This window comes from Misgurnus anguillicaudatus, chromosome 10, assembly GCF_027580225.2.
Source record: "Misgurnus anguillicaudatus chromosome 10, ASM2758022v2, whole genome shotgun sequence".
Lineage (NCBI taxonomy): Eukaryota > Metazoa > Chordata > Actinopteri > Cypriniformes > Cobitidae > Misgurnus > Misgurnus anguillicaudatus.
This window is the reverse complement of record NC_073346.2, coordinates 22371831-22395207: the sequence shown is the minus strand read 5'-3', so window position 1 is coordinate 22395207 and position 23377 is coordinate 22371831. Positions and strand designations below refer to the sequence as shown.

The 23377-nt window shown below is 36.5% G+C and overlaps 4 protein-coding genes and 1 long non-coding RNA gene across 5 annotated transcripts in view; 3 read left to right on the top strand and 2 right to left on the bottom strand.

Moving 5' to 3' along the window:
- jarid2a (jumonji and AT-rich interaction domain containing 2a) overlaps positions 1-7139 on the bottom strand; it is a 45686-nt gene extending 38547 nt beyond the window's left edge. The window contains exon 1 of the mRNA XM_055210052.2: positions 6570-7139. Within this exon, the coding sequence (XP_055066027.2) occupies positions 6570-6614 (45 nt within the window). The 5' untranslated portion in view covers positions 6615-7139. The remainder of the gene's footprint in view (positions 1-6569) is intronic.
- Positions 7140-10220: 3081 nt separating this feature from the next.
- LOC141367255 (uncharacterized) lies at positions 10221-12663 on the bottom strand. Its single transcript, XR_012371541.1, has 3 exons — positions 12527-12663; positions 11192-11284; positions 10221-11052 (listed from the first exon to the last, which is right to left on the bottom strand). It is a non-coding gene; the product is annotated as an uncharacterized lncRNA (long non-coding RNA).
- Positions 12320-15198, top strand: LOC129449199 (glyoxylate/hydroxypyruvate reductase B-like). Its single transcript, XM_073872118.1, has 5 exons — positions 12320-12694; positions 12795-12966; positions 13183-13361; positions 13971-14067; positions 14467-15198. Exons 1-5 carry the CDS (start codon positions 12322-12324, stop codon positions 14618-14620), a joined length of 975 nt encoding a protein of 324 aa, XP_073728219.1. The 5' UTR covers positions 12320-12321; the 3' UTR covers positions 14621-15198.
- A 487-nt stretch (positions 15199-15685) lies between these two features.
- Positions 15686-19039, top strand: LOC129448025 (glyoxylate/hydroxypyruvate reductase B). The gene is made up of 6 exons (XM_055210050.2): positions 15686-15934; positions 16050-16425; positions 16524-16695; positions 16924-17102; positions 17298-17394; positions 18625-19039. The coding sequence occupies exons 2-6, from the start codon at positions 16053-16055 to the stop codon at positions 18776-18778; spliced, it is 975 nt and encodes a 324-aa protein (XP_055066025.2). The 5' UTR covers positions 15686-15934; positions 16050-16052; the 3' UTR covers positions 18779-19039.
- A 319-nt stretch (positions 19040-19358) lies between these two features.
- On the top strand, positions 19359-23357 carry pard6ga (par-6 family cell polarity regulator gamma a). The gene is made up of 3 exons (XM_055210044.2): positions 19359-19499; positions 19841-20063; positions 20903-23357. Exons 1-3 carry the CDS (start codon positions 19434-19436, stop codon positions 21883-21885), a joined length of 1272 nt encoding a protein of 423 aa, XP_055066019.2. The 5' UTR covers positions 19359-19433; the 3' UTR covers positions 21886-23357.
- The last annotated feature ends 20 nt before the right edge of the window (positions 23358-23377 follow it).

The following is a 23377-nucleotide window of genomic DNA, read 5'->3' as shown; positions in this document are numbered from 1 at the left end:
AGTGCAACTGGGAACTGGAAATGATCCAAGCCAGATTTAATCCCACTTCACATACCCAGTCAACAGAGACCAACTAATGTGTGATTAGTCAATAACAGCCTGCTGTTTACCCACTCCATGAGTGATGTACAAGACAATCCATCATGTCTTGGTAAAATGTTTACATTCATTTTCTTCAATTCAGAGAGAGATCAAGACACTGAAACACGATCCAAGAGCAAGCAAGTTGACGCTGCAACCAATCAAAAGTCAGAGAAATAATAGAGGAATAATAGGATGCAGGCCTGCTGCGCAGATTGAATATTAGTCTCTGGGTTTAATTTACAAACTTCTCATACCTTTATTAAAAATGATGGCTAAGTAAATTTGTCCCTTATAGATTGCAAAAACTTCCATCTCTACCTAAAGTTTTGCAAACGAGTTAAGTCTAAAACCAGTTCTCCACACAGATCAAATTTAAACAGGTCTGCATGAACAGCGGGGCTCTGAGCCAACCTGCCAACAGATCACATCTGACCTTGCTTCCCATCTGTCTCTCACACACACAGCTGATACTACTAACGTTAAAAGAAGCAAGCTTGCATGAAAGAAAAATAGATCTGTTATTTACAAAAGGCAAACAAGCTGACATTAACATCACATTGGCTGGACTATCAGCACAGTACACACGGGCAGCTGATTGTAAATGATGTGGCTGCCTGCACTTAAGAAAGTTTAATGTGCATATATGCTGTTGCTAAAAGCCATTCAATTCAAGTCTCAATGTCACATATCTTCTGCATTCCCAAAAGTGACAAATAACCTGCAATGGGTAATTTCTCCACTTCTAAAGAGCTACACAATCCCAAAACCAATACAGATCTGCTTGCTTATACTTGATGTTACCAAAGAATGACAGCTAACAAATTGTGAATGGCACCAAAACATGACATGCTGTATTCTGTTGAAAAACATAAAAAAATAAGAGCACATTAATCCGTATATGCAAAGATCTGTGCAAAAACGCAGTTGCCTTCTACACTACCAATGTACTTTAGTGGGCATGCCTTTAAAACAAGAGACCCAGTACTCAATGGACTCCCCACAAGCCTATGTGCAGCACCACATCCTATATGTATGCCTATCAAGGACACTTTGTTTCCAGTGACAGCAGCCTCCACACATTTACCTGGTTGTGGAGACAAATTGCTGCAGACAGAGCCAAGAAAGCACAGACCCACCCAATGATAATCCCCCTCTCTTGCCATGACAATAGCTGAATGCCAGTGGAAAACCTTACGGTTACATCATATGCACAATCTTCTCTTTCTCTCTTTTCATACTTACTGTATTATCAGACAGATACATTTCAAACACCTTGATGCCATAGGTGACAGTGGCATTTAGTGAATTGGGAGACAATAGCTGCAAATGGAGTCACCTTGCATTAATCTGCATCCAATGTTTTTGATTTATTTAGTGACAAGAGGAGCGAAGCTCTCGGTTATACGCTTGAAATGTTGTAGGAAGTCTGCTAACTTTGTCAGACGAGCAAGCTGGGGAAATCAGACAGAAGCTCTATTTAGTGTGCTGTTGGTGAAGCGCAGCAGAACTGTGGTTCATACTGTAACCTACTGCAAGCCAAATGCAGCAATGCCTATCATAGGCGTTCAAACCTTTCAATACTTAAAAAAGCTACTTATGACAGTTAACAGCTTTATCTGTCAAGAAAACTAATTATAGAGCCGTTTAATCAATTGACAAAAAATCCAAACACGTCTTTTCATAATAACAATCTCTTGACAATAACATTGGCATAATAATCACACCCTGTTCAGTGGGTCCATTCGAATACAGTCTGTCTCTATGGAGTTTGAGATGACTGCATCAATTACAGCACAGCTGGACATGTCTGAGATGGAGGGATGAAGCAGCCATTACAAGCTGCCTGCAGTTTTTACATCATCCTTTGTTTTATTTCAGAACTGTAACATCGTCACAAAATTTCATTGCATGGATAAAGTGCAATGAGGCTATACAGTAGTAGCCTATGAGATTTTAGGGGTTAGTTTCTTGACTCATTTATCACCACAACTGAATAATACTCAATGATCTATTCGTTGTTTAGAGTATTAGAAAGATTTATACATACGTCAGAAAAAAAGTGTCAAAAACCTAAAAATCACATTAGTACATTTAGTATTGGTACTAAAGAGTGTATATTCGTACCTCACAGATATATTATTACCTCAAAGACATATATTAGTACCTCAAAGGTACCAAATGTATACATATCTGTTATATTATTGGCCGATATTAGGCATTTTCCAAACTATCGGTATGGCATTCATAATGGCCGATAAATAAATATAAAAATTAAAAAACAGAAGAAATAGTCTTCAACCATGTCATGAGTGTTGCTGTTGTATAGTTTGTCCACCAGAGGGCTCTCTACAACCTCCCTGTTGGCAACACTTGTGTATAACGCGTCACACATCCTGCAACCTGCTGATCCAGCCAGAATCAGGGCAGAGAGAACAACGGTTAAGTGAGTTCATGGTGAGTTGGTCATGACACAATAAAAGAAACAAGTTTCTTTTTAAAATGCATTATCATATTATTTTAGTAAAAACTCATAAATAACTACAAATAACTAAAGTTAGGGAAATCTGTTAATGTTTTGTTGCGCCTTTCTGAAATAAAAAAAATAATATCAGCCGATATATCGGAATATCGGATTTTAAAATCAACAAACATTTGTATCGGCCTTCAAAATCGGCCTCTACCCCAGTGAGAGCTTGGGATCATTTTTGAAATAAAAATGTATATATATTGAATCCACCCTTTTGTACTGTGCAATGTTTTTAAGAAATTCTATAGATCTAAACACTTCCAATTTGTATAAAATAATTTTGATCATCTAATAGATGAAAAATTATAAAAAATAATGTATATAATATGAGTTATAACCGAGGGGCAACCTTCCGATCTCTCAGATGAGCCCAATACGGAAGTGATTTAAACTGCAAATCATCAACTGGCCACTAGAGGCAGGCTCCAAAAGGGAGTCAATTCCCACAGACCCCTATGCTAAAATGGCCAACTTTACAGTAGAAAATAATATGTTTACAGCCTGGTACAAAAATTGTTTTTGGTCTGTATAGCTACTTTTGCCATTCATGACAACTGTGAGGGGGTGAATTTTTTTGTAACTCATCCATTTAAATAATATTAAGCCTTAAAGTTCGGCATAATTAAGGGCATGGCCACTTGAGTGACGGTTGAACAGCCACTGCTGTCATTAGATTCGAGCTAGGTGGGCATGGTTTAAGCAACCAGTCAGCTTCTCCAATGTCCCGCCTTTTTACCCATTTACGGATATCCGCGAGTGATCCGCGGCCAAGATGGGGACGGCATACACCGCCTACTTTAAGCTTCAACAACGATCTTCAGAAACCTATGGGTGACGTCATGAACACTACATCCATCTTTTTTTACAGTCTATGGTTATAACATTATAGACTATTATAATTTTTGGGGAGTTTTCCAGACTATGGCAATACTAGACAACATACACTTATTATATTATAATATTAGTAAATAACACTAATGGCAGAGAAGCCGTTGGAGTCAATCTATGCTCTAGGAACACAATAAAACAAGCTAAAATTATGATCACACTCTTATTTGGGATGAAACCTGCTAATTTTTAGTTAACAGCCAGGTTTCCTAACCATTAGACTTTCAGACTGTCAGTATTAAAGCTGTCACCCTTTCAATGAGTACACCGTTGTACCCAAAGAGCGCATAGTAGTACTTAAAGGTACATATATTGTATACATATGTACCCTAATGGGACATAGTATGACATTTTTACTATGTGACAGCTTTTGTACCATTTTTTCCTGAGTGTGCACACTAACCCTTCACAATTTTTTATTTTCTAGCCTGGCTAAAACATTTAAAATGAACACTTGTATTGTCCAGACTTTCTAGTGATTGTAAACGCAGCTCTATACTAAACTGGGTCAGTGTTGCCCCAGCTTTAGTTCTCCATTACTGTCGCCAAGGATGAGTTTGAGGGAGCTATACATATCAAATATCTCCGACTACTGAAGCCAAAGAAAATGAGTAGAACATAAGCCCACAGTTTAGATGATCATCTCTGGCATGTGCAGCAGGCCTGTGGTCATTGTAAACACTGTGATATATATCTGCCAGTTTTTACTGTGTCGTCACATTAAATAGATTTGTTTTCATATTGCTGGGCTTGAAAACATGACTTCTTGTAGCCTTGTGGATTTATACAGCCTATTTGATCAATTTACACAACACATTAACATTACATCCACAATGTGAAGCATGTTAACTGTGACCTACAATGACTGACAAACTCCGACATAGAACATTTCAGGAACAGAGGACATAAGGGGAACGACATTTAGTAAATACAGGCCACTTTACCTATTCAACTGTGGCCTATTCGTTAAGTCGTAATCTGAAATCTTTTAATCCCTGTGTTGATATAATATTCAAGAACATCCTGTTTGGCAAGACAGCAGAAAGAATGTAAAATATTTTCAGTCTCAATATGCAGAATGTGCTATTTATATTCAATGCCCTAGTCTTTTCCTAATCTATCTTCACATCGAACCCTTGTTGATCTCAGCATTAACTGTTGTGTTTGTGCTGGTGCATAAAATGACTGAAGTGGGCTTGTGTGCTGATAAAACCGAGCTTGTCACCTCCTTCATGTGTCTTTGCAACAGCTGTATATGATCCACAGCACTGCATTGAATTACAGTGAATGCCAACTAAATTCAGAACTTAAAGCTCTATACAGAAAAGCCATCATTTACAAAGTCAAAATCTTCATTTACAGCCTCATTTTCAGAGATTGTACTTTTAGCTATGTGGGATATCAAAATCATTGTCAAAAATCATAGTACAACTGGCAAAATATATATGCAAACAATGCAAAATAAAAGTCAGATTTCAGATGAAAAGCATGTTAGCCTTGTAAGAAAATTTGATCTTACATTTAAATACAGGTTTTTTCAGTTGTTATTAAAGGGGACATTTCACAAGACTTTTTTAAAGATGTCAAATAAATCCTTGATGTCCCCAGAGTACATATGTAAAGTACATATGTAAACATATCATTTATTATAACATGATAAAATTTCTAGGTGTGAGCAAAAATGTGCCAATTTTGGGTGTGTCTTTTAAAATGCAAATGAGTTGATCTCTGCACTAAATGGCAGTGCTGTGGTTGGATAGTGCAGATTAAGAGGCGGTATTATCCCCTGCTGACATCACAAGGGGAGACAAATTTCAATGACCTATTTTTTCACATGCTTGCAGAGAATGGTTTACCAAAACGAAGTTACTGGGTTGATCTTTTTCACATTTTCGAGGTAGAAAAAAGCACTGGGATTTATTATAGCACTTAAACATGGAAAAAGTCAGATTTTCATGATATGTCCTCTTTAAAACAAGCTGCTACATATTAAACAAAAACTGCTTGGGTCCACACTGTTTTATATATCTAATGGGGTAACATTACATAAATGTGAGTTTGTGAGACAATCATTTTTTTTATCGAAAATCATGCGTTTATCTTAACCCAAAAGGTTTTGCACTTTCCTTTAATTTTTATAAATAAGCCTTATTTCTGCCATTTTTTATCTGCTTTATATGATTTTAAAGCAAAGTATGACCTAATTTCCCAACGTACACTGAGATAGCTGCACTCTACTCAAATATGCCTAAGTGCATACAAGGTAGGTGTTTATAGGCCTTATTTGGCTAAAAATAAAGGTTTCTGAAAAGTTTTTGTCAGGCGATATGAAACGGTCCTCATTTACCGAACCTTTCTGTTCCACAAAATATTCTACAGACTATAAAGGGTACAGAAGAAATGTTCAATTGATTTAGAAAGTCTTTGGAAACCAAAAATGGTTCTTCAAAATGGTTCTGGCACTGTGGCAAAGAGCACTTTCATCACTCTCTTAAAATGTATCTAACTAAAGTACTGGTAAACGAATATTAACGCTATCCAACCAATCGGAGGTAAGATTTAGTTTTCATCTGCCTTTACTACAAAACAAACATCCGCCACGATTAAATCGAGTTAAAGCAAGTTACTGTGTTATTGAAAGGCAGCCGCATAGTGACACGGCAAACACGCACACGTCCACAAAGTGAGCACGAGCAGCAGTCGACTCGACACGTATCGACCAAAGCAATCTGACAAAACTGATAGTAAATATCAACATAACATGACACAGACACCGGAAATGCGAAATGTATCATGGGACACCTCACAAACCTAAACCATTATTCAGGTCAAGATTTATATCGGTCAGTCTGTCCTTAACCCCAAATTCAAAGTCGACCACATAAGCTTCCTATAGTGGTCATTTTTAACATTTGACCCAATTCTGTCATCAAACCTGATGCCAACTCTGCACGGGGACAATGAAGATGTGATTAATGCAGTTTAAACTGGTCTACTGAAGCAGCTCGCGCTGAATGCCATGCGCACGCAGCGTATTATTAACACGATCAAATGTCAAATTTTCACTTACAAATTTCTTTTGAATGATATTTCTCTTCGGCCTTTCCCTACTCATTTTGCTCTCCAGCTTGAATTCATTAAATGTCAGACGGCCACATCAATTCAGCTTTAAGATATCCGTTGTTGTAGCACGTGATTATTTAAATCCCTGGTAGCAATATGTCGAGGTAGGCAGAGAATGTGTTATCCTGGTCGGCGTATAGCTTTTCGTTTTCACGCCCCAACAAACGAAGAAGGAAACAATCCCAATCTAAAGATCCAGGTCGATTAAAAAGAGTATATGCAAAAAACACAACGGCAACATATCCGCTGAAATGAGCTGGGGCGATCTTCCACTGGAAAGCTGAAACGGCGTATTGTCAGTTCTCCCCGCACGACGATCATTCTCGCAGTCAAAATAAAAGCCAGCATTTGGCTTCTATCGTCGTAGGTTGTAACGTGTTGGTTGTTGTTACATTATGCGGGTGCTGAAAAGTCAGACAAGCCGAATTGTAAAATCTAGAGTTGGGGTTTGGCTGCCGCTGTGCTCCTTCATATTGTGTGTGAACTCAATTGCACCGATGTCAATGCGACCTAGTGGCGTCTTTCATAGGAGGGTCCGTCCTATCATTCACGGTGAGCAAGTTTAGCGGTACATTTGAAAAGGCTGCCACGACTCTTTCCACAAATCTTTCTTCAGTGCCTTTTCATCTTTTTTTCCAAATACCTTAAATGATTTATTATGAATCTAATTTAATAAATTAATCTAATTAATAACTTAGATATTATAATGTAATATGCTTTGATAGTAGATAGTAGTTTAATGACCTGCTTTTAGCTGAGATATTAATGACAAAACAGATTAAATTAGGTGAATTGGTTATTTATTGGTTAATGTTATGAATTCAGATAAAATATAAAATTCTAAAAATACATTACACAAATTTATTACATAAAAACTCATATATGATTATATGTCTGATTTGCTGATTATGTTAAATACGTTCAAAATAATAAGAATAACAATCAAAGTTGCTAACAATTGTTTAAACCCATGTCCCAGAATGCATTGTTCTGTGCCAATGTTGGTAAAATGAAATCAATGAGTCTTTAAGGATTATAGCAAACCCCACTCTGTGATAATCCACAGATTATTTCTAAAAATAAACATCCTCATCAGCAATGTCAGTAGGCTATATGGAAATGAAACCTATTAGGTCCTTTCCTGTCTATTGTAAGTTGAGCTATAATGATTGTAATTCATTTATATGAGATGACGAAAACATTTTTAAAAGTAATCATTTGTGTTACCTTAAAGGTGCAATGTGTAACTTTTAGAAGGATATCTTGACAGAAATGCAATATTAAATACAAAACTATATTATCAGTGGTGTAATAATGAAATACATAATGAAATGTATTGTTTTTAGTACCTTAGAATGAGACGTTTTTATCTACATACAGTGCGGGTCATATGTGGAAGTTGCCGACTCACTGTCATTTTGATGATGTGATGAATTGCAATTCTAGTGAGAAATTAGTATTGTACTTTTCAAATATGGGATTAGGTATTACAAAGGCATTATCTGTTTATATTTCAAACTGAATTTTATTACTTTGCCTATGAAGACTGTTGAAAGTATTTCCCAGAGCTGCCTTCATGCAGCAGAAGTTTTTGCCTCATGAGGCAGCGAGGCAACAAGTCAGACGAAGCCTCAGACGACTATATGCGTTTTGAAATTGAGGGCTGACCTGTTTATTGCAAATCGCAATCTCAACCACTAGATGCCGCTAAAATTTAAACACACCACCTTTAAAGGGGATATTTCATGAAAATCAGACTTTTTCCATGTTTAAGTGCTATAATCGGGTCCCCAGTGCTTCTACCAGCCCAGAAAACATGAAAAATAGCAACCCTGTAACTTTGTTTTGGTAAGGCTCTCTCTGCATGTGAATAAATAGGTCATTCGGATTTGCCCCCCCATGACGTATTAAGGGGATCTTATTATAATGATACCACCCCTTCATCTATTCTACGCTATCCAACCATGACGCAGCCTCACGAGTGCGAGAGACAGAGAGAAAGAATGACTGACAGCACGACGCGTTTGTATTCCCTCAAACACAAACAGTAGCCTACAATCTTATAACTTGTAGTTTTAATGGTCTTTGAAAGGTTGAATTAACGTTCCAAAGGATTAACGTTACCTTAGTGCAAGAGAGAGAGAGTGAGTGAGAGAGAGCGAGTGAGTGAACGAATGAGAGAGAGAGAGAGAGAGAGAGAGAGAGAGAGCAATGCGACGGTTCACTTTCATCAATACAAGTATGTTGTTTAAGGGCGTTTTCACATTAGCACTTTTGGTGCGCACCCGGGTTCGATTGACATCAGAGTTCGGTACATTTGGATGATGTGAACGCTGTCTTCGGAACTCGGGTGTGCACCCGCGAAACGTACTCGAGTCTGCTTAAAAAGGGTGGTCTGGGGTCCGGTTCATGTGAACTGCTGATGTAAGCGCAATCGTACCAAATCGCGGAAGTGAACCGCTGTTAATTACGTATTATATGGAATGTCCCACCAAAACAGATGTGTGTGTTTGTGTGTGTGCACTTACCTTGACAACAAAATGCATAGAATGCTTGCTTGTCTTTTGTTCTTATTTTTTAAACCTTTGGTTTTGTTTTGAAAGAAATAATACAGAAACGCACTTGCGTGCGTAATTTGAAATTTCAAATTAATCCGAGGAGTCACAAGAGAGACTGACAGAAACGCAAATGTGTTCAATCATACACAATAAACTTAAACATGTCATTTGATCTGTTTCTCTAAAGTTTAAGCATTAAACGTGTTGTTTTATTACAGATCATTTAAATGTGCTCGTGTGGTTTGGTCAAAAAGTAAACTTCTAAGTGTTTGTGGACGTGCATTTTATTGTAACATGCTGAAAATCATTGTGCCTGTTTAAAACACTGGCAGCATGAGACCTAAAAGTCTTTATTTTTATTCCACAATGTTCCCCATCTGCTGATAAACATGTATTTAGTATGCATAAAACAGATGATTGACTTTTTAAACTTGTTCAAATATATAATGCTGAATATCGCTTACTAACTTCTTTCGTGAGAGAATCTCCCTCTTGATGCTCTGTCTTGTCTACAGCAGGAGCGCTTGAGACACCCCCCACCTGAGCAGCTCATTTGGATTTAAAGGGATACACACAAAAATGGTGCATTTTTTGCTCAGCTTCATAAAGTGCCTATTGTAACATGACACAATAAATTACCTATATGGTATTTTGAGCTAAAACTTCACATATGTACTCTGGGGACATCAAAGATTTATTTAATACCTTAAAAACGTCTTGTGGAATGTCCCCTTTAAGTTTACAGATCTCTCTGTTGTATTTGTTTTTTTTTTTAAATAAATGTAGGCTAATAAAGACTGGGGGCACTTGAGGCAAATCTTAAGAGAGTCGGGCTTGTAACCTGAAGGTCACTGGTTTGACTCTCATGGTCGCCACATTGCGACTGAGGTGCCCTTGAGCAATGTACATTTCCCCAAATTGTTTCCCAGGTGCTGCAGTGATCGTTGCCTACTTCTCTGGGTGTGTGTGTGTTCACAACTCAATGTAATGGGTTAAATGCTGAGGTCAATTTTCGAGTATGGGCTACCTTACTTGACAATCATGTCAGTAGAAAAAAGGAAGATGGGAATATGGGATATATTGGTGGTTTTGCTGCAAGATCTGCTGCAAACATCTGCTCTTGGTCTTTCTACCAGGAAACACACAAGAAATGTTATCATTCAGTCAGTGCCTGGGGTCAGATAGGCCTCTTTAATTGGAACGGGTTTAAAAATAACCACAAGAGGTATCAGGGGTATATCAGAGCACAAGTGCTTATTTCATTACAGCAGAAACGTTGGGTCAGATATGTAAATGGGAAGGACAGGAAAACTGAGCTAAAGGCATGCCTTGCTAATATGTAAATAGTTATTTTGATATAACTCTAAAAAAAGCTGTTAGAGATGAATGAAAACATTTTTTAGATACATTTTTAACAAAATGTTACACTTTATTACTATTTACACTTGAATGCTTAATACAGCATGAGTTTGAAAAAGAGGAACAAGTGAGTTTTTACTACCCTTTGTTTTGCTAAATCACACAAGAATGTAAATCTCCAAATAAGAAATTGTCCTGAATATTCTTATGGTTAGTACTGGAAAAACATGGTTTTAAGTAGACTTTGAAGGCTGTAATTCACTCATAATGGGCCACCCTGCTGGCAGAGGAATCAATTCATCACTTTAAAACATGCCTGTCCCTGGAGCCAGTGTTAGAGATGTAGGCTAATTGTGAAGCACTAGACATCGAAGGGAAGTGCTTAGCAGAACCAAAGATTTTGGTTGATTGCCAAGCAAAGCAAACTCTCAGGGAAGTAGTTTTTATATACAAAAGACAGGACACAATTAAAGTTGCTAGAGATTGTTCTCCTTTTGTAGATGTCTGATTGAACTGCAAGTTAAAAAAAAAGTGTGGGTGAGCAACAATGTTGAAATACATTCTGCTAAATCCTTACATCAATTAAAAAATTTAATTTTACTTAAATGTTCGAAAAAATGCTAAAAATCATGCTGAAATTGTTGTTTTAGACCTTTACTCTAGCAATCCTTTGCCAGCTATAGCAGATGGACTTTGAGTATTGAGTGTGAATGCAGTGAGCATCCTCAGGTTAGAGAAGCCAATCCTGAAAACACAGATTTGGAACAATGTATGCCATCTTTGCCAGTTAATTCTAGCATTTTATACTGGTATTGAATGTATAATTATGTAAATGCGCATGTGACAAATATTCAGTCAATACACAATAAATTAAATAAATAGGTTGGTTGATTTCTGAAGCTAAACCTCTACACATAGATTTCAGAACAGATGGAGGCCACGGGAAAGCTGGAAGGCTGCTGGAGCCAACAATAACCAACTACTAACTGTATTGGAATTAATGCAATGCATCTTATTACTGCCAAAGCCTGCAATATAGTTTGTGGCCTTAAATGCAATTGTTCTGCTATCCAACCACGGTCATGTAGTGCAGAGATCGGCTCATTTGCATTTAAAAGAACACATCCACCACGGCACATTTCTGCTCACACTTATAAACTGGCAATTTTATCATGTTATAATAAACGATCTATATGATATTTTGAGATAGAACTTCACATATGTACTCTGAGGACACCAAAGATTTATTTGACATCTTAAAAAGTTTTGTGAAATGTCCCTTTACCCCAGTTCGAGTCCCTGCATGTTCTCCCTGTGTCAGCGTGGGTTTACTCCGGCCAACAGGCCCAAAACATGCAAGTTAGGCAAATTGGTGATGTCAAATTGTCCCTCCCCCAACCTGTGTCTGAATAAACTTGTGTATGAATTAACTAGTTCTCTCTAGCCATGAATATAGGTATAGATGCTTGAATTACGTAAAGAATTAACGAAATGTCCCCTTTAAATTCCTTTTTTTTAAATGTTGGATATAATTTCTGGGCTTCTAACGCCCCCTTCTGCTTATTTAAGAGACTGCGCCATTAATGGAAACGAAAGGGGAACGTCAGTTTTTTTTTTTTTTTTAATGACTGAACTGTAACACTGTTAAGGACTGGACTGTAACACAAGAGGTGAGAAAGAAAAACGTAACGTATTACTTTTAATATATTCTCATTAAAATGTATTCGTTTTGTTTACGCGAAAAACAACTTTTATTTACGTTGGTTATTTTTTTCAAAAGCTATGGAGAAACCATGCATTTTGGCCACCATGCCCGGAGAAAATGGAAGCATCGATCGGTGTTTTGCACCTTTCATTGAGAAACACTTCACTATAGTCCCATATGACAAATTTGTTTTGAGGAAAGAGGACTTCGCTGACAAAATCCAGGCACTGTTTGTTTGGGGTGTAAAAATAAATGTTGATCGTAATCTGTTACAGTCCTTACCTAACCTCAAAGTTGTAGTTAACGGTGGGGTTGGAGTAGATCATCTTGATATTTCTCTTATCAATAGCTTTGGAGTCAAAGTTTCCAACACTCCTCATGTGGTGGACAATGCCACTGCAGATATTGGCATGGGTTTAATGTTAGCGTCTGCACGAAAGATTGTTGAGGGTGAGAGCTGTATTTTTCTTTATTGTTTATGATATATTTCCTAATTCTGGTATCATTGTGAAATATAATTTTCCATTGTGATATTATTTTATCTATACAGGACACATTTTTAGTAGGTTTCGGGAATCTGATGATTTGACAACAGTATCCTTGGGCACTGACGTTAGTGGAGCCACCCTTGGCATAGTTGGCATGGGTAAAATTGGATACAAAGTAGCTAGGAGAGCTCAAGGGTTTGAGATGAAAATCCTTTACCACAATAGGAATCAAAGGTCTATCGGCTGGACTTTAATTCACTTGGTCACTAGTTTTTTTTTATTTAATAGGGAAACTAATCATTTTTACCTTCTTAGACATAACATGGGTTGCTCTCTCAAAAGACTTAAGAACTATATGGAGAGCATATTCAAGAATTATACTGATAGTTGCAAAAATTAAATCAAAAGTGTACAATAATTAACCATGTGTTTTTTTCTCTATTTATTCAGGACAGAGAGTGAAGAAAGAGCAGTTGGGGCCACATATTGTAAAAGTATGGAGGAGTTGCTGCGGAGGTCAGACTTTGTCATGGTGGTAGTCGATCTAAACCCTCAGACACAAAAGCTGATTGGTGCCAAAGAGCTTGCATGGATGAAACCCAGCGCAACCCTTATCAACATTAGCAGAGGTAAAATAATTGGCTCTAGCAATGCCATGTAGTCCAATTAAAGAAAGCCCTGTTTAAAAATGTAAGTGATTCTGATTTTTGCTTTAAATAGTTAACAGGACATATTAATATTCAAGCAATTAGACATGCCTTTAAAGGAAAACTACACCGTTTTCAGTATTTTACTATGTTCTTACCTCAACATAAATGAATGAATACATACCTATCTTTTTTCAATGCGTGCACTTTCAATCTTTGTACAGCGGCTCGTGAATGTGTTAGCATTTAGCCTAGCCCCATTCATTCCTATGGCTCCAAACAGGGATGAATTTAGAAGCCACCAAACACTTCTGGGTTTTCCCTATTTAAAGACTTGTAAATATGGGGGCACAAAATAAAACTTTAGTTTGGAACCATATGAATGAATGGGGCTAGGCTAAATGCTAACACATTCACGAAGTGCTGTACAAAGATTAAAAGTGCACGCATTGAAAAAAGATAGGTATAGGTATGTATTAATTCATCTAAGTTGAGGTAAGAACATAGTAAAATATTGAAAGACAGTGTAGTTTTCCTTTAACAATATGAACGTATTTCTGACCAGTTTATTAATTTATTTTACTGTTTTAGGTTTGGTCGTGGACCAAGATGCTTTAGTGGATGCTCTGCAAAAGAAAGCGATACGAGCCGCAGCTTTAGATGTTACTTATCCTGAGCCACTGCCCAGGTTTGCTTTCATTTAATTACACTTAGTATAAAGTATACAGGACTGTATAATTGCAAGCCATCCTGCATTAAGTGCATCAACTGTTGTATTATTGATATATATGCACCACTATAAAACTTTTCCAATAATAGTCGATTATTCAGACTGATATCTGCTGAGACCGATTAACTAATTTCTGAAAATTACATTTTCTGTATGTTATTTTTTATATAATAATATAACCATTAATATTGAATGTAGTGATGTTTCTTTACAGTTTCTATACAGACAGCTGAAAATGTTTGCATATTCCTGTTCTCTTTTGAGTGTGAAAATTTGCTTTTATCGTTCAATACGATTATTGGCCGATATATCGGTGCATTTTTAATGATTAAAGATACTATTCTATGCATCATACAGGGACCATCCCCTGCTGTCCATCCCAAATGTCATCGTCATGCCCCACTTTGGAACCCACACTATGGAAACAAGACAGGTTATGGTGGAGAGGATGGTGACCAATGCCTTGGCTGCTCTCAATGGAGAACAGCTTCCTGACGAAGTCAAGGCCTAGCGCCAGATCACAGAGCCATCTGTCTATTTTTATTTAAAGCAAAACAAAAAACACTACTGATTTTATTTTAACATTATAAAAATGAAAATATTTATATATATATATATATATAATATATTTGAGTATTCTGTGCATGATTCAACTGTTAATTGTTAACTTAAATGATATTTTCATATTAAAAGTTGGTGGTTTGTAAAACTGAGCAGTATATATTTCTCACTGTTAGGCTACTTTTCTTGGTAAAATCATAAAATGTATACTGATCCTGCTGTAAAAAAATTACTCTAAAAATAAACTTAACCCTTCAGTAAAGAAAATACAGAGTTTTTTCTTTAAATTTCAGCTTGTTTATTATGCCTATTGTGAATATTAGTCTACATTTTAATTATTTGTTTGATACTTTGTGACCTTTTTCATTGCTTGTCAATCTTTCTGGTTTCATAACGTTTTTATTTCCTCTTGCCAATATTTTCGTCACTTTTTTGTTGTCAACCAGCGCAAGATTGGACTTCGAAAATGCTTAGTGATGTTTTTGAAAAACGATGGACAATAAATAAATGGTCAGTCTAAGTGTATAATGTTGCTTTCGTTCTTTTTTGCATTGTAACCATAAGTCTGAGTGGACATCCATGACATGTGGAGTCCCACAGGGCTTAATTCTTGCACCGCTTCTGTTTAATCTGTATACTACCACTTGGTCAAATAAAAAAAAAAAAAAAATTGCTTACTACAGCTATGCAGATGACACCCATATATAGTTAGCCCTGTCACCAATGACTACAGCCCCCTTGACTCTCTATGTAAATGCATTGATGAAATTAACAGTTGGATGCTTCAAAACTTCCTCCAGTTAAACAAGGACAAAACTGAAGTTTACACACACCTTGACTCTAGGGGTCAAATAAAGTCAGAAATCTTGGTGTAATTTTAGAGTCTGACCTTAGTTTCAGTAGTCACATGAAAGCGATAAGCAAATCAGCTTACTACAATCTCAGAAATATTGCCAGAATTAGACGTTTTGTCTCAAATAAAAAACATCGTTGGATATAATTTCTGGGCTTCTAACGCCCCCTTCTGGTTATTTATGAGACTGCGACTTTAATGGAAACGAAAGGGAGTGTCGGTGTTTGTTTGTTTGTTTGTTAATTATTAAGAGTCTGTATCCTACTTGTCGTTGATTTACAGAATGCCACATTTGATCTTAATTGGTGAATTTGTGATTGGCGATTAACCGAATTAATAAAAGAATAGTAGAATAGTAAGTTGGACTGCCCTTAGCAGCAATAGCTACTGGACTGGACTGTAACACAAGAGGTGAGAGAAAAGCGTAACGTATTCCTTTTCATTTATTATCATTAGAAAGGAATTTGTTTTGTTTAACTGTTACGCGAAAAACAACTTTTATTTACGTTGGTTATTTTTTTCAAAGGCTATGGAGAAACCATGCATTTTGGCCACCACGCTCGGAGAAAATGGGGGCATCGATCGGTGTTTTGCGCCTTGTATTGAGAAACACTTCACTATAGTCCCATACGAGAAATTTGTTATGAGGAAAGAGGACTTCGCTGACAAAATCCAGGCACTGTTTGTTTGGAATGCAACAATAAATGTTGATCGTAATCTGTTACAGTCCTTACCTAACCTCAAAGTTGTAGTTAACGGTGGGGTTGGAGTAGATCATCTTGATATTCCTCTTATCAATAGCTTTGGAGTCAAAGTTTCCAACACTCCTCATGTGGTGGACAATGCCACTGCAGATATTGGCATGGGTTTAATGTTAGCGTCTGCACGAAAGATTGTTGAGGGTGAGAGCTGTATTTTTCTTCATTGTCTGCTATATTTCCTCATTCTGGCATCATTGTGAAATAAATGTTTTCATTGTGATATTATTTTATCCCTGCAGGACACATTTTTAGTAGGTCTCGGGAATCTGATGATTTGACAACGGTATCCTGGGGCACTGACGTTAGTGGAGCCACCCTTGGCATAGTTGGCATGGGTAAAATTGGATACAAACTAGCTAAGAGAGCTCAAGCGTTTGAGATGAAAATCCTTTACCACAATAGGAATCGAAGGTCTATCGGCTGTACTTTAATTTACTTGTCACTAGTTTTTTTAATTCATTTATTTAATAGAGAAACTAATCATTTTTACTTTCTTGGACATAACATGGGCTGCTCTCTTAAAAGACTTTAAGAAATATGAACTATATGGAGAGCATATCCAAGAATTATACTGATAGTTGCAAATAGTTAATCAAAAGTGTACAATAATTAATCATGTGTTTTTTTCTATTTATTCAGGACAGAGAGTGACGAAAGAGCAGTTGGGGCCACATATTGTAAAAGTATGGAGGAGTTGCTGCGGAGGTCAGACTTTGTCATGGTGGTAGTCGATCTAAACCCTCAGACACACAAGCTGATTGGGGCCAAAGAGCTTGCATTGATGAAACCCAGCGCAACCCTTATCAACATTAGCAGAGGTAACATAATTGGCTCTAGCAATGCCATGCAGTCCAATTAAAAAAAAGCCCTGTTTAAAAATGTAACAAATGCAGAAGTGATTCTGATTCTTTAAATATTTAACAGGACATATTAATATTCAAGCTCAATTAGACATGCATGTAACAATATGAACGTACTTCTGACGAGTTTATTAATTTATTTTACTGTTTTAGGTTTAGTTGTGGACCAAGATGCTTTAGTGGATGCTCTGCAAAAGAAAGCGATACGAGCCGCAGCTTTAGATGTTACTTATCCTGAGCCACTGCCCAGGTTTGCTTTCATTTAATTACACTTAGCATAAAGTCATCACTGTTGTATTATTGATATATATGCACCACTATAAAACTTTTCCACTGAAAGATGATTATTTAGACTGATATCTGCTGAGACCGATAACAGTGGCAGCCGATGACTTGTTTTTCGAGGGCGCACGATGTGAAGTTTGTCACAACATGTATGTAGCTCGTCATGTGTGTGGTTCTTCATTTCAAAATATGTCTTCTGCCCATCGAGAGATCCTGTGTGTATCACGTTTCTTGTTAAAATAAATGCATGCTGCAGACACATCTAAAGGGTTTATGATAAAAGAGACGCTAGCGTTTGCCAGATACTCATGCGTAATCAGAGTTTACAGTTAAGGGAGTGTCATGCGTGTATTTTGTGAACGTGAGCGTCTGTTTCATCATAAACTGTTTTGACGCGTGTGCAGCAGGCACTTATTTTGACAAAACACGTGATGCACATGGTTCACATGACGCAACAAAGACATATTTTGAAAACACAAGCAACACACATGACACTCCAAAAACTTATTTTAAATTTGCGCCCCTCGGATGAGCAGTCATGAGCTGCCACTGACCGATAGTTTGGTGGTAACCCATGTGAAAAAGTAGTACACTTAGTGCACTTAAAGTGCTTTATTTTCGCACACTAATTTTGTACTTAATATACTAAAAATTCATCTTTAGTACTCTTTAAGATGTTCTTAAGATTATCTAAGTGTAAAATGCACTTTTAACATACTATCTCTGTTTTAAAAAATGTATTTAGTTAACACTTGTATTGAACTTGAACCCAACTTTCATACAAAGATGGGTTCAAGTTTACTACAAGTGGTACGTAAATACATATTTTAAATAAATTTTTAGCACATTTTAGTTCATATCCATGGCGTCCCAAAATAGCACAGTGAAGTACACCCAGATGATCTTCAGAAGTACCAAAGTTGAATTTTTAGTATATTAAGTACAAAATTGGTGTGCGAAAATAACGCACTTTAAGTACACTATGGAAGTGTACTACTTTTTCATAAAACAACCCTTAATATTAAACGTTAAAAGTGATGCTTCTTTACATTTTCTATACACACATTTCAAAATCTTTGCATATTCCTGTTGTCTTTTGAGTGTAAAAAATTGCTTTTATCTGGAAATACCGATTATTGGCCGATATATCGGTGCATTTCTATTGAATAAAGATACTATTCTATGCATCATACAGGGACCATCCCCTGCTGTCCTTCCCAAATGTCATCGTTCTGCCCCACCTTGGAACCCACACTATGGAAACGACACAGGTTATGGTGGAAAGGATGGTGACCAATGCCTTGGCTGCTCTCAATGGAGACCAGCTTCCTGACGAAGTCAAGGCATAGCGCCAAGATCACAGAGCCATCTGTTCATTCTTTCTGTAAAGCAAAAGAAAAACAGATTTTATTTTATCATTATAATACTGAAAAAAAATGTTTGTGAGTATTCTGTGCATGATTTTATATATTTAAAGTTGGTGGTTTGTAAAACTGAGCAGTAGTTTATATTTCTCACTGTTACATTTCTTGGTAAAGTCATAAAATGTATACTGATCCTGCTATGAAAAAAATACTCTAAAAATAAACTTAACCCTTCAGTAAAGAAAATACAGAGTTTTTTTCTTTATATTTCTTTTCTTTATTATTTCCATTGTTAATATAGCCTACATTTTAATTATTTGTTTGATACTTTGTGACCTTTTGCATCGCTTGTCAATCTTTCTGGTTTCATAACGTTCTTATTTCCTCTTGACAATATTTTTGTCACTTTTTTGGTGCCAAAATGCTTAGTGATGTTTTTGAAAAGCGATGGACAATAAATAAATGGTCAGTCTCGGTGTATAATGTTGCTTTCGTTCGTTTTTGCCTTTGACAGAAGACACGTCCCGCTTTTCCGTTTATTCACTGATGCGTAACGCTATTTGGCCATGCAGAGCTAAACAAAACAAAACGCGAGTGGTTTGGGAAAAGTGGCCAGTTGAGTCGAAGCTGATCGGAGATCATGAACAAGACGTTGAAAAAGGCGCAGTTTCTGCCCTGCTGCTCTGTCCTGGAGGTGAAGAGTAAAGTAAGTATTTACATTTTTCTGATGTTTGTGCTTTGTGGTTCACCAAAGGTCTGAGCGTGCGCGGGACAACAAGTTAATTGACAGAATTCCTTTAATATGCCAATTCTATCTCAGATCGTCGCTTTTGATTCAGTATTTTAAAAGTATTCTATATCTGAAGGGAAATACCTTTTGTAAACAAAGACCTATTACTAAACCAAAACCTACACAAAAACGTTCACTTCCAAAATATGTCCATTGTTTTAGGTGGTTGAAGACCTCAAGTTAATACTTACTTCTTTTTTCAATTGCCTGAACAGTTTCATACAATTTAATTCATGTTCTTCTTCTGTCTCTTACAGTATGGTGCAGAGTTTAGGAGGTTTTCCCTTGATCGATCAGAGCCTGGGAAATACAAAGATTTCCACAGGCTCCTTGTGCATTTACATCACTTGTGGAAAATTGATGTCCTTATTGGCTATGCAGATGTTCATGGAGAACTGTTGCCCATCAATAATGATGACAATTTCGGCAAAGCTGTGACCTCCTCACGATCTTTATTGCGCATCTTCATTCAGCTAAAAGGTACAGAAAGGGTAGAAGTTAAATATATATCATATTCTTTCAACTCACAATACCAAAATCACACTATTGATGTATGTGTACGCTGTAAAAAGTGAAGAAAAAATACTAAATTGGTAAAACCCAAACAAATTTTAAATGTTTAAGTGAAAAATACACTTCAAGTTGAAAAAAGGTGTTACCAATTGATCCAACTTTTCACTTTTTGCAGTGTATGTAACATGGGTAATATCTCCAGACGTGTATGTATGCATTGTGTACAATATTTCTTTTCTTTATATAAGTAAATTGTGGATATTTCAGATAACTTTGACAATAAGTTGCTATAGGCCATTATCCAGTGTCTTTTAACTTCTTGACCAGAAAAGGAAGAAATTATCTAGTCAGGCATCATGTACTTGAGCATAATTGCTTTCTATTCCCAAATGATTTGCTTGTTTGGGAAGCAAATTATCTTGTTGCTTTCCGTCCAAGTTTATTTAATTTCTACCGATGTTTTTCTACACTGTAAAAAATATGCAGCATGAAGTTAAAACAACTTGGTTTTGCAAGTCAATTCAACCTACTATTTTAAGTTTTGGCTTAAAAAGTTGATATAACTTATAAAATCAAGTTGAAATTGTTTAACTTCATTTTTTGAGTTAAAGTAACATAAAATAATGTGTTGATTTGACAAAAATGCTGCACATTTTTGGTTCCTTATAACGTTTAGCATGTCAAAAGAACTAAATAAATTACAAAAATGACTCAAGACACTTAGTAAAATGATTAAAGAGGTTAAAAAGAAGTCAGAATGTCAGAAAATGAGCTTTGTTTAACCTACGTCATGCACTGTTTTACAGAGGATGCTGACCAGGGTAACATAGGTGCTGGAAGCATGATAAAACGCAAGAAATCTCCGGCAGCATCGCGTGGCGATGTCAGCCACAGAAAATCTCAGTTTCATATCAGCATGCCGCACAACTTCCGCCCTGTTTCCTCCATCATTGACGCTGACATCGTGCCAGAATGCCACCGAAGAGTCCGTCTGTACCCCCAGGGCTCGGACAGACCTCTGGGATTTTATGTCCGTGATGGTACTACAGTTCGAGTTACTCCCTATGGTTTGGAAAAATTGCCAGGCATTTTTATCTCACGCATAATTCCTGGTGGACTGGCCGAGAGCACGGGACTTCTGGCCATCAATGATCAGGTCCTGGAGGTAAATGGTATTGAAGTTATGGGGAAGTCTTTGGACCAAGTGACTGACATGATGATTGCCAACAGTCACAACCTTATCATCACAGTAAAACCTGCAAACCAGCATAACAACATAAGAAGAAAAAGCTGCGTTTCTTCAAGCTCGAGGCTCTGTCTTAATAGCATGGACTCCGTAAGCTACCCAGGTCTACCGATGATAATGAAAGCTTATGGCTTGACAGGTAATGGGTCTGAGAGTGAAGATGATGCAGATGTGATTGTAGAGAGGCCCATTAAATGCACATCCCGCCACTCCAGTGCTTCTAAACCCTCTTATATCTCTCATCCAAATGTTTATGCCTTTTCCAAGCCTCAAGTTTCTGCTAGACAGCGCAGCTCGTTAATTTCCGCATCTTCCTATCGCTCTCAGCCTTGCCTCAACTCTACAGCTTACGCTGAACAAGACCTTTCACTTCGCAGGCACCTGATCTCTCAGCAGCATTATGGCTATTATCCAACCATCAGGCAGGGAAGGTCAAGTGCCAGCACCCATGACATTCTAGACACATGGCACATAGATCTAAGTCAACATTTGATTTTGCCCCAGGGGGCAATGGAAGAAGATGGAATTGTTGTCATTTTGTGAAGACCTTGTGTAAACTACACCACCCATGTTTGTGCACTTTACACTTTTGAAATGACTCTGAGTAACATATACAGCACGTTATTTATTTATATCTTGCATTTTATTTGTAAAAAAATTGTGCTTAATAGCTTGAAAAGCTTGTTATCATGGGGAACCATTTTAGTGCTATAGCACCTATATGAAGAACCTGATATAGCAGCACATATGGTTCTACATAGTAAAATATGGTTCTACATAGGTGCTACATGGCACTTAACCCTTTAACCGGCGCAGCCCTTTTTGAGTGGGGGGGTTGGTGAAAAGGTGATATACACCTTTAAATTAATATAACTCTGGCATTTATTTATTTTTTGGTCTAGAAGCCTAATTTTGGTTTTTATTTTGGTAATTTTTGGTTTTAAAGAAGACACTTTTTAGGGAAGTGTCTAGAGGTGAAAATATTAATTTTATTTAAAGCAGTTTACATTTATTTGTAATAAATAAAAATGCAATATAGTATAATTTTTAATACATAAAATTGTCAAAAAACTGAGGTTTGTGCTGGTTTGCTTTGAGGTTTGCTGCATACTTTTGTCACAAATGAATAAATTACAGTTACTGCATTATTATTACTGCTAAAAGGTTTTGAAATATGAAAATTACATTCTTACACCTTTCCAACAATATATAGTTTGTTGTGATAGATTAACATTTACATAGAAAATATTGAAATAAACCTAGGTGTCCCGCTTACGGGACAGCGCCAATTAACGGGTTAAAAAGGTTCCCCTGTGATTACAAGCTAGTGAACCAGTTTTAGTGCTATTTTGACAAGTGAATTTACTTTTTCAGTGATTTTGATAATTTGATAAAAATGTAGTTTAACAGAGATCACATTTTTACAAACAATTATCAGCCAATGAAGTATTTAGAGCTAAGCATGAATATAAAAATGTATTTAAAAATATAAGAATGTTGATTACTTTTAAAGATTTTTTTATTAATTTACATGACTTCTGGGTTTGGAAATTACAGTTTTAATACTCCATAATGTTGTACGGTATGTTGAAACTACTGTTTGCTTGTCTGGTTTTACCTATATTTTAACCATTACTTATATATTAAAAACTGAAGCCATAGAAGAACCTTTTTTTACCTGTATGGTGTCATAAAGAACCTATTAACATTTGAACAACCAGTCTGTCTCACTTTCTAGTAAAAGAATGTATGTCTTTGATGAAAGATTTTTTGGGGAACCAAAAAGGGTTCTTCTATCGCAGTGAAAAAACTTTTGTAACACCTTGATTTTTAAGAGTATAATACTTTAAAGATTATTGTAGATTCAAAATGTGTTATATAGGTAAAAAAAGTGTGTTTGATACATACATGTGCTAATAAGATGAGTCACTTTATGAAAAATGATTATCTCGCATCTAAATATCAACAACAACATTTATAATCTGCATTGTTACCATCAAAATAAAGTCAGTTTAATACGTATGCATGAAGTGAT